Here is a 12416-nt window from a genome sequence, read left to right as displayed (position 1 = left end):
CAGCAGAGCAATGCAGGACCCTCTGCCCTGTTCAAACAACAAGGGATGTTGTTGGCAGAGCTACTCTGCAGGAGACATACTGGGGAGCAGCGGGGTGAAAAAGGAGAAGTATGACCTCCAGTACTTGGCTTTTACTCTCAGTCCCCCCTTTAAATTCACGGGAACACACGGTCGCCTCAACAAGCCTGCAATTTCACACAGCTCCCCTCGTATTCCACTGGTATCAGTGGAGCCTGTCACACCTCACACACAAAACAAGCACAGAAGTCAAGTGAAAACACTGCTCGAGTAAAAGGCCTTGCAGAAACCCAAATGCTTCGTATTTCTGTAGTTATCCCTGGAGGCTGCCAAAATTCCCGTCCTGAGACCACGAAACTCCAGACACGCAAGCCAAAGTTCCCAAAGGGAGTTTCCACTATCTGTGTGAGAGGGAGACATTTACTGCCTCAGTGCCAGCAGAATTTTCCTTCTGCCTCCAACCCTTGGTCTTCTGCCCATCAGTGTACTAAGCAACGGCTTAAAGAAGTATATTCTGACATGTAACACCATCCTGTGTTCCCCCCCCCACCCAAAAAAAAATATCAGATGCAAAAGAAACTTACTTTTCTGGGCTTAACTTTGTCTTGCAAGTCGTACTGGCCGATTCCCTTGTAACTTATTCCAAGCCACCATGGGATTCCTTGTTTATCCTAAAAAATGGATGTCCTTGTAAACCAAGAGCCACTTAAGAATTAGGCAATTCCAAGATTACAGCCCTTTTTACTCCGTGACAAGTACGAGTAGGTACGGAACAAAGATTTTCTGGCAAACAAATTGATGTGAAGTGCATTGCTGGGGTGAATGCGGAAATTTTCTACCCTGGCCTTCCCAGGCAGAGGCACAAAACCAGGTGGTGGCTGTGCAAAGTGGCCACAAAAGAAACAGTGCTGCTGAAACAACAGGGTGTCACCATTTGCAGGAGTGGCCGTGAAGGGGGGAAGGATATGGGACAGAAAAAACTGTGGCCAGTGACTGCATTCACTGAATTCAGGCATGGGCAGTCACAGATGGAGAGAACAGCACAAAACATCAGCTTCTCAGGTACCACAGTCATGGCCATGACTCAAAGTAAGGAGATACCATCTCTGCTGAGCTCTTCGGCACAAAACACTGTGGCCCAGGCTCTGCTCTACAAATGGGAATAAATGGTGTATTTCCATCACTCTCCAAAAGTATTTCTCAGCATTCCCCACTCCAAGCATGCACCACTAATCACCTGCCACATAGAAATAAATTTTTTCCTCACTGTATTTTTTCTAATCTTGTTTAATGTCTCTGGGGAAACTATTAATTGCTTCGGATCGCGAAGTGATATCTAGTTTAATTAAGGTGATAGGAATTTAGGTCCTGATAGGATTACAGAAGGTTTTACAAAGATTCCTTTCTGTCTCCTGTAGCACGTAATGCTGCACTCTGGAAACAATTTTTAAAGTATATTGAATGGGGGAAAATTACAGAGGTTGAAAAATGTGGGCTTTAATACAGATAGAATAGTACTGAATCATCCAACTGCTCCTAAAGGAATGTAATCACACATAATAAGCTCAGCAATCACATTATCTATAGGCAGTTACTAACCTTTACTCCATAGTAATGAACTCCATATGTTGGCAAAGCTTCTACCACTTTCATGTACCTGCAGATAGATTTATAGCATATCAGATGATTTTCTCTGGAGGGAGTAATATCTATTAACATATTTTTTTCACACATACATCCAGGACACGTCATTTATCATTTGCATATTTTGAAGGCCTTAATAATTGAAGACCTATGTTTTCAGAAAAAAACAACTTAGCAGCCTGGCTTGGGGAAAGATGGGATATTTTGGCCCAGCTAAAGCAAATGGAAAATCTCTCACATAACAGAATATTCAATATCTTATCAGAAGATCACAGAACTGAAAGTAAAAATTCTGAACTGAACAAGTGAGCCTTTTGGGAAATGTTGGCGGTAAAGATCTGCCTGTAATTATTCCATTATGGAGCTCTGGTTACAATGGAGAGGCTCCAAATGAAAGTGTTGATGCCATTGTATGACTGTTTCATGAGGCAATTCAAACAAACACTGAACAGACCATTTTTCCCTTGTTCCTATTGAAAAAAGCCCTTGAAATATTGAGACAGTTACAGGCATTGAGGTATGTGAGGAAAAACTACAAGTTGTCTACATTGTGCAGCCATGGGCATTATCTCAAACATCTTGTAACACATTCTACTTTGTGGAAGTACAGTAATATTAATGGTAAATGGAAATTACAATTCCACAGGCTCTGTGTGCATCTTGGAAGACCTTGGTTGTTTTGAAAACCAAATGCTGAACACTGCAGAATTTTTTACAGGACTCGGGTAAAACTCACCCTAAGAGTTTGCTGGGAAAACTGATAGCAAGCAAGGGTTTGGAGTAGAGTCTTCCAATAGAGAAAGGTCCAAATTATTTCTTTTGTATTTGAGGTATATGAATGAGAACACATGCTGAAAGTGCAAGCCTGTGATATGTGAAACTTAAAAAAAATTCAACTCTGAAATATAACTCAGTGAAAAAGAATCTGACAGACACAAATGGAATCGTTTGCAGGCAATAATGACCACAACACCCTGCCTTGCCACCTCTCAATAAAAAAAGAAGAACAGAAGAAAAGTGAAAAGATAATCTTCACAAATTAACAAGTGTCATACTCACTGAACGATGGCTTGTCCTCTGGTCAGACCTTTAATTTGTGTATAATGCTCAATTACTCTGTCCTCACTGCAAAGCAAGCACAAAACCCAATTTAGAGGCTCAGTGACTTTGTTCATGTGATGGCATCTGTGGGAGCTCAGCCACCTGCTCAGCCAGCAGAGCAGTGTCCCTCTGTACGCTCCTTGCTCTGGTTTACATTCTGGTTCTTACTGATTTCTTTCCCACCCTTCATTAGGCAGCATGGAGCTGCCTGGCTGATCCCACCGTTGCATCCTGCCTTCCAGACTAATTAAAGAATCGTTTCGGATCAGCCTGTTCTGCTGCAGATGCTGCTGCAGAATAATGGTGCTAATTGTATAAATTCATTTTAACGTTCTAAGGGACCCAAATTTCAAAGGCTGGTTAATGCTCCATATGTAAAGAAGAAGTTAAACCAGAACTGTATTCATTCCAGTTTATTTTTTTTCCCCTGACATTTCATAGGTGAAAAAAACCACAGATTTGTCAGCAGTGACCTTTTTGTGTTTTTTTTCTGTTATATATTTCAACACTTTGTTTTGGTGGAATGCAAAATAAAATATGCATTTATGTGTCAGAGACTTGAAAGCAAAGAAAAACCCGGCAGTATTCATCCTGAGAGAAACAAATCATAAGCAAGCACTGGTATATTTGAAAATCTATCACGTACACATCAAGCCTAAAAAAAAATGAAACAAATGAGGGACTTAAACTTGCACAAATGGCATCAACTCCAAGGAAACAATATCACTGATTCATCCTAAATGCTGTGCTCCTCTACAGCAGGTTCAAGCCCCAAAATTGCATATGCCTTTCTGTTTCCAGCTTTTCTAAATTATTTTCTCCCCCTGTCCCATTGAGAGGAACTGGGTGGGCATCTGGCAGCCAGCAAAGGTCACCCCACCACAGAGGCTCCACTGTGTGACAGATGAAGATCAAGGTGCTCTCTGCAAACCCAGGCTTGGCTGGAGTTCAGATTTCAGCTCCTTCTAATGCGTGGTCCCCACATATTCTGATCCAGCAGTTTCTAATCCAACAATTTAATTTGAACATTCAAGGAGGAATTTGCATTGGATCTTGCATAATTTATAACCTTCTAAAAAACTGGAAATGCTTGAACACGAGCAATTAACTCCAAGTCCTGCATCACACAGGCTGAAAACTTTTTAAAAGAGTTTGCAAAACTGTTTTAGAGTGATCTTGCCATTATCATTCATAGCAATGATTTACATTTTAAATTAAACATCTCACCAGTAAGCGAGTGATGGATGCTCCTGCAGCGTCTTGGTAGGAAAGACGGGCAGTGTCTTCAAGTCTTTTCTAGTGTTTTCATCACTAAAAAAAAAAACCAAACAATAAAAAATGGCACAGAGTCACTGCTGGTGAATCAGAGGAGGACTCATTAGTTTGGGCAGAAGGAAGGGCTGTATTTGCTGCCCAAGAACATGGCACGTTGCCCCATATCAGGCTGTCATAGCAACGTAACTCTATAGGCCCTCTCACATGACAGTGATGTATATGGTGTCATGCAGACTCAAGTTGTAACTCATTATACAGACACGTGATGCTCAGGCCACCATGGCAGGAGCACCATATCAATATTTATTTTGCACACCCTCACTCTATTTGCTGAGAGCAGAATGAGCCCTGAAACAGCTGCAGAAAGCAAGCCTCTGCCCAAGAGCAAGGCTTGTAGTGCTAAGTTTTGCTCTGTCTTTATCTAAAACCCTACCTCTAGACAACAAATTTCATGAAGTTGCATGGTATTTGTCAAATGTCAGAGTTTAACAGTGATCTGATTCAAAACAAAAGGTTTCAGTTCATATCCTTTAAAATATTTTCACTGAAAATAGTTTTTCTGGACTGCCCATCTTACAGAAAGTTCAAATATTTTGGACTCCAGGCCCAGCCTGGAACGACATAAAGGGAAGGCTGAAGTACACGAATGCAATTTATCACAAAGAAAAATCCCAGTAGAACACTTAAAAACCTGTTTACAGGCATCAGTAAAACGGTTAATATTTTCTCCTTGCACGCTCCATTAATTAATCAGCTGAAACCTGCACGCCTCATTTCGTCCAGGTTTCTGCGTGCCTTTGCAGCAGGGCCAGCAAGCACCAACACGACTCTTGTATGGAAAGAATGCACCAGCCACGTCCATCAGCATCGCCTCAGCTTCTGCATCCAGGCTCTCCTTGAAGGTGCTTTCCTGCTCCAGACCTCTGTCTTCAACAGATTCCACTATAAAGAGTTTTAACCTGAGCTACGTCCCCCTTCCTCCCTCAAAATCCACACCCTGAGCATCACTGGAGTGGACCAGAGCACTGAAACCTGCTCTGTGGGCACCAGAGGAGGCAGCAAACCCCCACCACGACTCCAGTTCCCAGATGCCACATGGAAAGTGCGGGAGATGAAAGGTTCCTCTGTTCCCCTAATCGCTCTGCAAGCTTCTTCCCCAGTCCTGACAATGTGCCTCAGCCCTGAGTAAGAGGGACCACCTCTGGGGACGAGGAAACAGTTCAATCAACAGCCTATTTATTCTTCAACGTCTTTGATGAAGCTGCCAAGAAAGGGTCAATTAGCGCCGAGGAGCGCTGGTTGCTGCACTCTTCTGCCAGAAATATCCATTTTTCTTTGCAAGCTGGCCAGCACCCAAGTGCCACAAACGGGGACAGCTGGGTAGAAAATCAGGATCTCTCCTACCAGCGCTCAAATACAGCCAATGCTCACAAAAGCTGAGGGTTTTATTCATCCCTTACAAGCTCATTTTGACGGGATCAAAAGGCTGCAGGACATCTTGGCTTGCAGAGAGAAGGTAGATTACCAGGGTTTCATAGGGTCACACGAAAACGCAGTCACAGAGCACACTTTCCTGAGGCCTCAGAAACCAGAGCAAAAAATAAAAAATGCCCTAAACCAAAAAGCCAGGCCCTCAGTAACCTGGCCTGAACTCCCTGTTGGAGCAGGAGGTTGAGCCTGATGACTTCCTAAGGTCCCTTCCAGCTTCAGTCAGAACCTCACAGGACAACTGATTATTAAAATACAAATTTCCTCCTATTTTTAAGCCTGACTCATTCCTGCAATGGCTGCTGTAGCAGGCAGGGTTGGCAGGGAAATAGAGTGAAGTAGGAGAGGTTTTGAAAGAAGGCAATAACAAAATAGCTCATTTTGACCAAACAAAAGGGCTGTTCCTCTCAATGTAGATTCTCAGCCTGCAGTATTCATAATCTGAGGGTTAATGCCTGGTCATTAAACCTCTATTTAGAAAGCTCATTGCAAGGGCTGAGGCAATAAGGAGGTTCATGCTGGGAAGCCAGGGCTGAGCTCTGGCAGAGGTAACTGGGATGGAGGGACAGGTGACTCCCCAGCTGTCACCAATATGGATGGGTAGAGGTCCCAAATTCTGCTTTGCCAGCCCTTATAGGGCCAGGAGCCCCCCCATCACCAAGACTCTGCAGAAATGCCACAAATCCTGGCAGCTGTTTCCTATGCTATGTAATGCCACCTTTTGCACCATTCGTGGCCTCCAACAGTGCTACTTGCTTTCCTGTTTGTTTTTGAGCCTCTTGCCTCTCTGGATCTGGTTGAGTAGCAACTCCATCCTCATCAGTGCCAAAACAAGGGTCCCAGTTAAGCTTGAGTGACAAGCAGCAGCTCATCAATATGGAAACGTCTATCGCTGAATTTAAATGGAGGGCCAGCCAGCACACCCACCTCCTGACAAGGCTTGTGGGGTCTGAGCTGGGTAACACAGAGATCAAAGGGCTGTAACCAGTTCTGTGCCATGACAGGGGGCACATCCCTCCAGCACTGACCCAGAGCCACAGGCCCTGCTGCAGTCTGCCAGCAGGCACAGTCCACAGAGCTGCGACAACTTACAGGAGAGCTGGATCTACTCTGTCTTCTGCCAACCTACAAACCCACCCAACTTCTTCCAACGGTAGAGAATACACTTATTTTACGAGGCAAAGTTGGCCCCCGGGACTTGCCTTCCTGAAGGGACCCAACCTCACACCCTGAGGTTCAGACACACCATCCCATCCACGTGCTCCAGGAGGAGTCCATCTAAATGGACTTATAAGGTCTGAAAGTCCCTGAGAAGCTACATGAGGATTTTTGCCCTGCATAATTGTAAAATCAAGCGTGAAACAACCCTAGAAAAAATGTAAAAGACCCGGGAGAAACAGGGTACAACTCCTTGCAGGCTGGATGCCTTCAGACAGTGCAGGCTGGCACAGCAACAGCCTGGATCTGCTGACTGCACGCCCAAGGATTAGCATTTCGGATGATTCACGGCTTCAGGGATAATAAAAGCCTCAAATGGTCCCTCCTCCCCTTCCACAGAGTCCATTATCACTTCATCTGCACCAAGCACGTCTCCCCTTGACCTTCAGGATCACTTTCCCAAGCCCTTTGAGACCCAGCCGTTCCCCAGAGGGGACAACTCCAGATAGCAGGAGCGACGGTTTGAATTATTACCTGTTCCTGTTTGGTTTCACAACGACCACAAGACGATACAGCAATCTCAGGGCAGACAGCCCTGGCTCCAGATGTCCAACCATCCATGATATCTGCCAGCCAAACACACCAGTGTTGTATCTGGCATGTCCACGGTGGGTTCCCATCAGGAGGAGGACGCGGCTGTCGGGACGGGGAGGCCCCCTTGCATTTAATCTGACCTCTGCTACAGAGGGGGTTTTCTTGACTGGTGGTTCTTGGCATAATTTCAATACATAAACTTAAACAGCCCAGAGTCAACAGGACTGAACATTTTTTTGGCAAAAGGTTTGTTTATTCCCCAAGAGGGGAATATAGGAAACTCTCATCTCAAGTATTTTTCCACTATGGAGAAGAATTAAAGAAAACCGTCAGACAGATCCTTTCCTTCCTATTCCACCCTCCAAATGGGTGTTTTCTCTCTGGCAGATATGAAGCAGAACGTGAATCAATCTGGGCAATGCAACTGCCAATAATGAAAATCTGCATCAGACCCTCCTCACGCTGAACCTCAGTTTTCATTCCCAGTACTGCCCATAATTAATTTTCTGTCTCAATACGATCAAACACTGGGCAGGACAATGTCCTCAGCAGCACACTCTGCTCATCAGTGCCAGGTCTATGGAGAGGGAAGGCACTTTGACTCTAAAATAAGCAATACTAATATTTAATCATGCAACAAACTATCAATAGGACTTCCCACTTCCAACTCCTATCCCTAGCAGCAAACCTGGACCAATCCCCCATGTTTCCTACAACCTGCTGACATTACAGTGAAATTTTAGGCATTTTGCTAAAACCCTACCAGAAATCCGTGAAGGAACCAAACCAGGTTGTTGTGGCATGCTCTGCCTAAAGCATGTCACTGAAAATTAAAACAGACTTACATATTTACGGCCCCAGAAAGTGCATCTTGACAGCTTGTAATGGAGTGATACAACACTCCCTGCTAGGCAAAGATTTACAGAACTGTGCTCATTAGGACCATTTGTCAATGGGTGTCCAGGCGTTTCCCTGTGCCCACTGTCAAAAACCAGCTCACGCCTGTTCCTAATGCAGGTAAGAGCTTAGATGGAGTAAGATGTGGTTAATGAGATTAACAAAACGTGAAGAGCAAGTGACACACCCAGCAGCAAAAGCAATATATTGGACTACAGCATAGGAGTTTATCAGCCCACAGATTCTTTGTAAATATTAACAACTCGATGAGGACAAGACTTCAGAAAACTTTTAAGTGACTAAAGGGATGGCAGGTGTGTCTGCCTCCGCTGAATTGTGTTGATAACACTTCATAAAGTAGGAATTTATCACTGGGAAAAGTGCTTTGTATAGTGACTTTCCTCTACTCTTGATGCCTCTTGACCTCACATAAATACTTTCTCTTGTGTTGCTACGGGATCATTGGAATAAGTCACCCCTGGGTCCTTCTGAATGTCATTATTTTATATAAAGTCAATTCTTGAAATAAATTTTAGGCATACCACAGACAGAATTTAGAGTGGCCTTACTTTTAGAAAATATCAACCAGCCTCTCAAGTTAACCTGAAAGTTATTTCATGGACACATAAATATCAACAAATACTTCTTAGAATTTCAGGTGAGATACAAGAAAATGTGGAGCTTCACAGCTAAAGTATGATACATTATTACCCTGCATTGCAAAGATGCTTCAAAACATTTCCATTCGGATTTCCCATCTTATTCCCTTCAAGATATTTAGAGCCAGAAAAATAAATACACTGAAACAGCACACAATTAGAGTAGATACTTGAAAGCTTGACAGTCAGGGGTTTCAGAGGGCTCGTCAGGTTACTCAGGTGATGTCAGTAACGGTCCTATTTCCTGAAAATAACCACTGAATTCTGAATTGCAATTCTGCAACAGTACAAAAACATCCTGCGCTGCTGCTCACAACCCAGCCTGATCCTAAGGCGACTTTCTAAAGCGATCAGACTTAGGGAAGCATCACCAAAGTCTCCGAGGTTCTCCCATTCCTTACATTCACAGATGAGAACTGGCAACACAGATCATCCTGCTGCAGCTGGACTTTTCTGTAGGCTTTGGGTTTGTTTTAAAATAAACAGAAGGGCAGAGCGTGGCAACCTCAGGCTCTCATGGAGGCCAGTCTGCCTTTTGAGGTGCCACAAGAAACAGGTGTGAGGAGGAAGCAGCAAGGCAACGGAGGGGAAAAATATGAGTGGGGTTAAAAGTGCAAGAGAAAAAAAAAGGGGGGAAGGAAGAGAGAGCAGGGGAGGTACAGGGAGAGACGATGGATTTAGCAGCTTTTGAGTATGCCAGAGCAGCAGGATCTTGGCAGCAGAATTTTGAAATGTGCTCTCTGACAAATCCTCTTTTGTGACGAATGCCAGACGCTTCCCATCATTTCCCAACCTTTCAGTTTATGGTCTGCTGGCACACTCAAGAAAGTTATTTTTCTATTGAAGGAAGACCAGGATGCGGAAAGGCCATGAACAAGGGGCTCCCCCTGGCACAGGACAGCCAGAGCCTGACCTTCCCCCACAGCCAGCAGGGAGCTTTGCTGGGAGCAGGGCTGCAGAGTCTGCCACTTGAGCACCAGATAGCAGCCGCCTGCTCTGAGAGGTATTTGAAGGAGCATTCTAAGAGCCTTCCAAACCCCATACGTGAAAAGGAACGTGATAAGCAGTGCAGATGGCTTTTTCAACTCCAGCTTCTTGTACATGTATGCTGTGGCTGTGCTGTGGGTTCCCACCCTGCGCTGCTGCACAACAGCTTTAGTTTCACAGCTCAAGAGGGACCTGCACCGAACACGAAGTGTGGTTGGGACTGGCCAACCGTTCCCCACACACAGACCACAGACTTGGAGTCCCAGGCCTGACCTCCAGCTCCAACCCTGCTCCCTGAGACTAATTTCTCTGCTTCCTGAGCACCGTCTGACTGTTGAGAAGAGGAGCAACAGCGCCTACTGATCTCCCGGGGTTTGGTGACCCCAGGGGTTTGGTGACCCCACACGTCAGCTTGTGGAAGATGGACCAAGAGCACCAAGGAAAATGCAACATTTCTCATATCAGCTATATCCCCACACCTCTCTATCTGAGGACATGGTGACCAGACAAATGGGAACGTGAGCTGCTCCCAGAGCCACCCCTGCAGATTAGGCACTGTTAGAATTTCCACTTTGAAGACAAGGAACGGGGTGCTGAGGAAGCAGCTCTCCATGGCTAGGGAAAATCCGCAGTCTGAAGCTGCCCTAAATCCTCAGGTCTTATTTTACAGCTCTTGATGTGAAATATGAATATTTTGAAGACAAACCTTTTTGCTCCTTGAACCTACCACCTACAACGGGTGATGGCTCACATCCCATGTACATGTTTAAAGAGCTGCTTGGCCATACCCACAGCACACATTAGCAGTGCTTCCCCAACAGACCAGACAGAAGCAGAATGGCTCTGCTTTACCTGGGGATTTACTGCCGAGCAAAAGATGGGTATTCACAGTTGATACAATGCTTGAAGGATCCCAAACCCTTCCTCGCAACAACAGACTGTTATTTCTAACACCCACACTTTCTTCCTGTTCACACAAAAGTCAGCTTAGCCATATTAGTTGTGGGTTTTTAGCATGTCTGAGTACAGCAGCGAAGTTTAAAGCTTGTTATCACAGCCCGGCATGCTGATACAGAGATACATTGAACCACAAGAAAAATAAAGTATCCAAATAACAATAAAGACCTGACAAATCTGCAAAAGCAAAAAAGCTGAGGTTGAAAAGCTGTCATTCCATTTCCTCAAAACACAAAATACACCTCGCACGACAGATCCCAACACCCATGAGAAGGAAAAGCAAAAGATTTATTTTTGCTTTACTAAAGTGAGGATGCTGTTAGAAGTCAGACCAGAGCCCAAACTCCTGCTCACAGCTGATGGTGCAAGACTGGAGAAACTCTCTGTAGACCTGACAAAGTTTTTCAGATATTCAACAAAAAGAAAGGCAATATAATGCATAAACCATGAAACATGATTTTTACAGTAGGAAAAGGGAATACGTTTTAATGCTGAATCTGTACTTGAGGGAAGGGGAGAGCATCTTTTACCTACAGCTGTGGGTGCCATGATGCTACTCCAAGCCTAACAGCTCTGACAACTTGTCCCCTGTGTGGGAGACAACTTTGGGGACGATGAATTTCCTGGCACCATGCTTGACTTGTCTCCCATCTGTTTTGTGTGTGCAGAGCACACACAAAACACCTCTTTAGGTGGCTGGGTTGTACTCACTATAGCACTGCTCTCTGAGTTAAAAGTAACTTGAAAAAAAAAGAAAAACCAAAGAAAAGAAAAGAAAGTACTGTGGAGAGACAAAATGGACAAAACACAACAACCCACTTGCTGGCCCTCAGGAACCTGTATGAACATCATGCATATGAAACAAAAAATTACTGTTCCTTACTGAACTGCCAAAATTATGTGTGAATATTAACAGTTACACTGCTATATAGAAGCAGTAAATCCCATGAGATCGTATTATTAAATTACTGGAAACATCTTTTTTTTTCCTCTTTATCTAATCCTTTTTGCCCATTTCACCCACAGTGCTTCCACCTAATTAATCTGCTACATAATAAGCATTCTATACGAATTCCTTGAGAGCCCTTACAGCACTGCTTTAAAATAGGGAATTGTAAAAAACCCATTAAAATTACATCACTGCAGAGACTATACACACTAGTCTGCCATGAACTGGATGAATCTAAAGCAGCACCAGTGGAAAAAAGCCTCTTGCTGTTAAAAGGCTATCCAAAAAACGGAGTCTTAAGCATTTTTTTTTTTGTAATTACACTTGGTTTACATGGTGAATTTCCACTTTTTATTGAAAAATAAAACACCAGGTGAAAACAATGTTTTCGTCTCAGAATTGCTGCCTCAGTGCTCTGGGAGATGGAGCTCAGCAGATCCCTGCCTGGCTCCCCTCTGCCTGTGGCCTTCCCTCAGCTCCCATTCCTCGTGGCACACCAGGGGCATATAACCCCAAAACCAAACTGCAGGAAAGCAAGATTTGCATGCCTTTAGAGAAAAATCACTGCAATCTTCGACCAGCTTTCTTTGAAGAGGGTATAAAATTCAATTAAGCAGAGAGCTCTTTGGGAAAGTGGATATTTGATACCTGTAAGTAGGGGAATCATCACGATTGCATGAAATAGATAT

At 44.2% G+C, this 12416-nt stretch overlaps 1 protein-coding gene across 1 annotated transcript in view; it reads right to left on the bottom strand.

Annotated features, from left to right (window-relative positions):
* FRMD4B (FERM domain containing 4B) overlaps positions 1–12416 on the bottom strand; it is an 82370-nt gene that overhangs the window by 23172 nt on the left and 46782 nt on the right. The window contains exons 8-11 of the mRNA XM_027723028.2: positions 3991–4074; positions 2722–2787; positions 1618–1675; positions 603–689 (exon numbers count right to left, since the gene is read on the bottom strand). Of these exons, the coding sequence (XP_027578829.1) occupies positions 603–689; positions 1618–1675; positions 2722–2787; positions 3991–4074 (295 nt within the window). The remainder of the gene's footprint in view (positions 1–602; positions 690–1617; positions 1676–2721; positions 2788–3990; positions 4075–12416) is intronic.

This window comes from Pipra filicauda, unplaced genomic scaffold, assembly GCF_003945595.2.
Source record: "Pipra filicauda isolate LSUMZ 115617 unplaced genomic scaffold, ASM394559v2 scaffold63_size3267554_pilon, whole genome shotgun sequence".
Lineage (NCBI taxonomy): Eukaryota > Metazoa > Chordata > Aves > Passeriformes > Pipridae > Pipra > Pipra filicauda.
The sequence above is the reverse complement of the archived record's forward strand: the minus strand, read 5'-3'. Positions and strand labels throughout refer to the sequence as shown.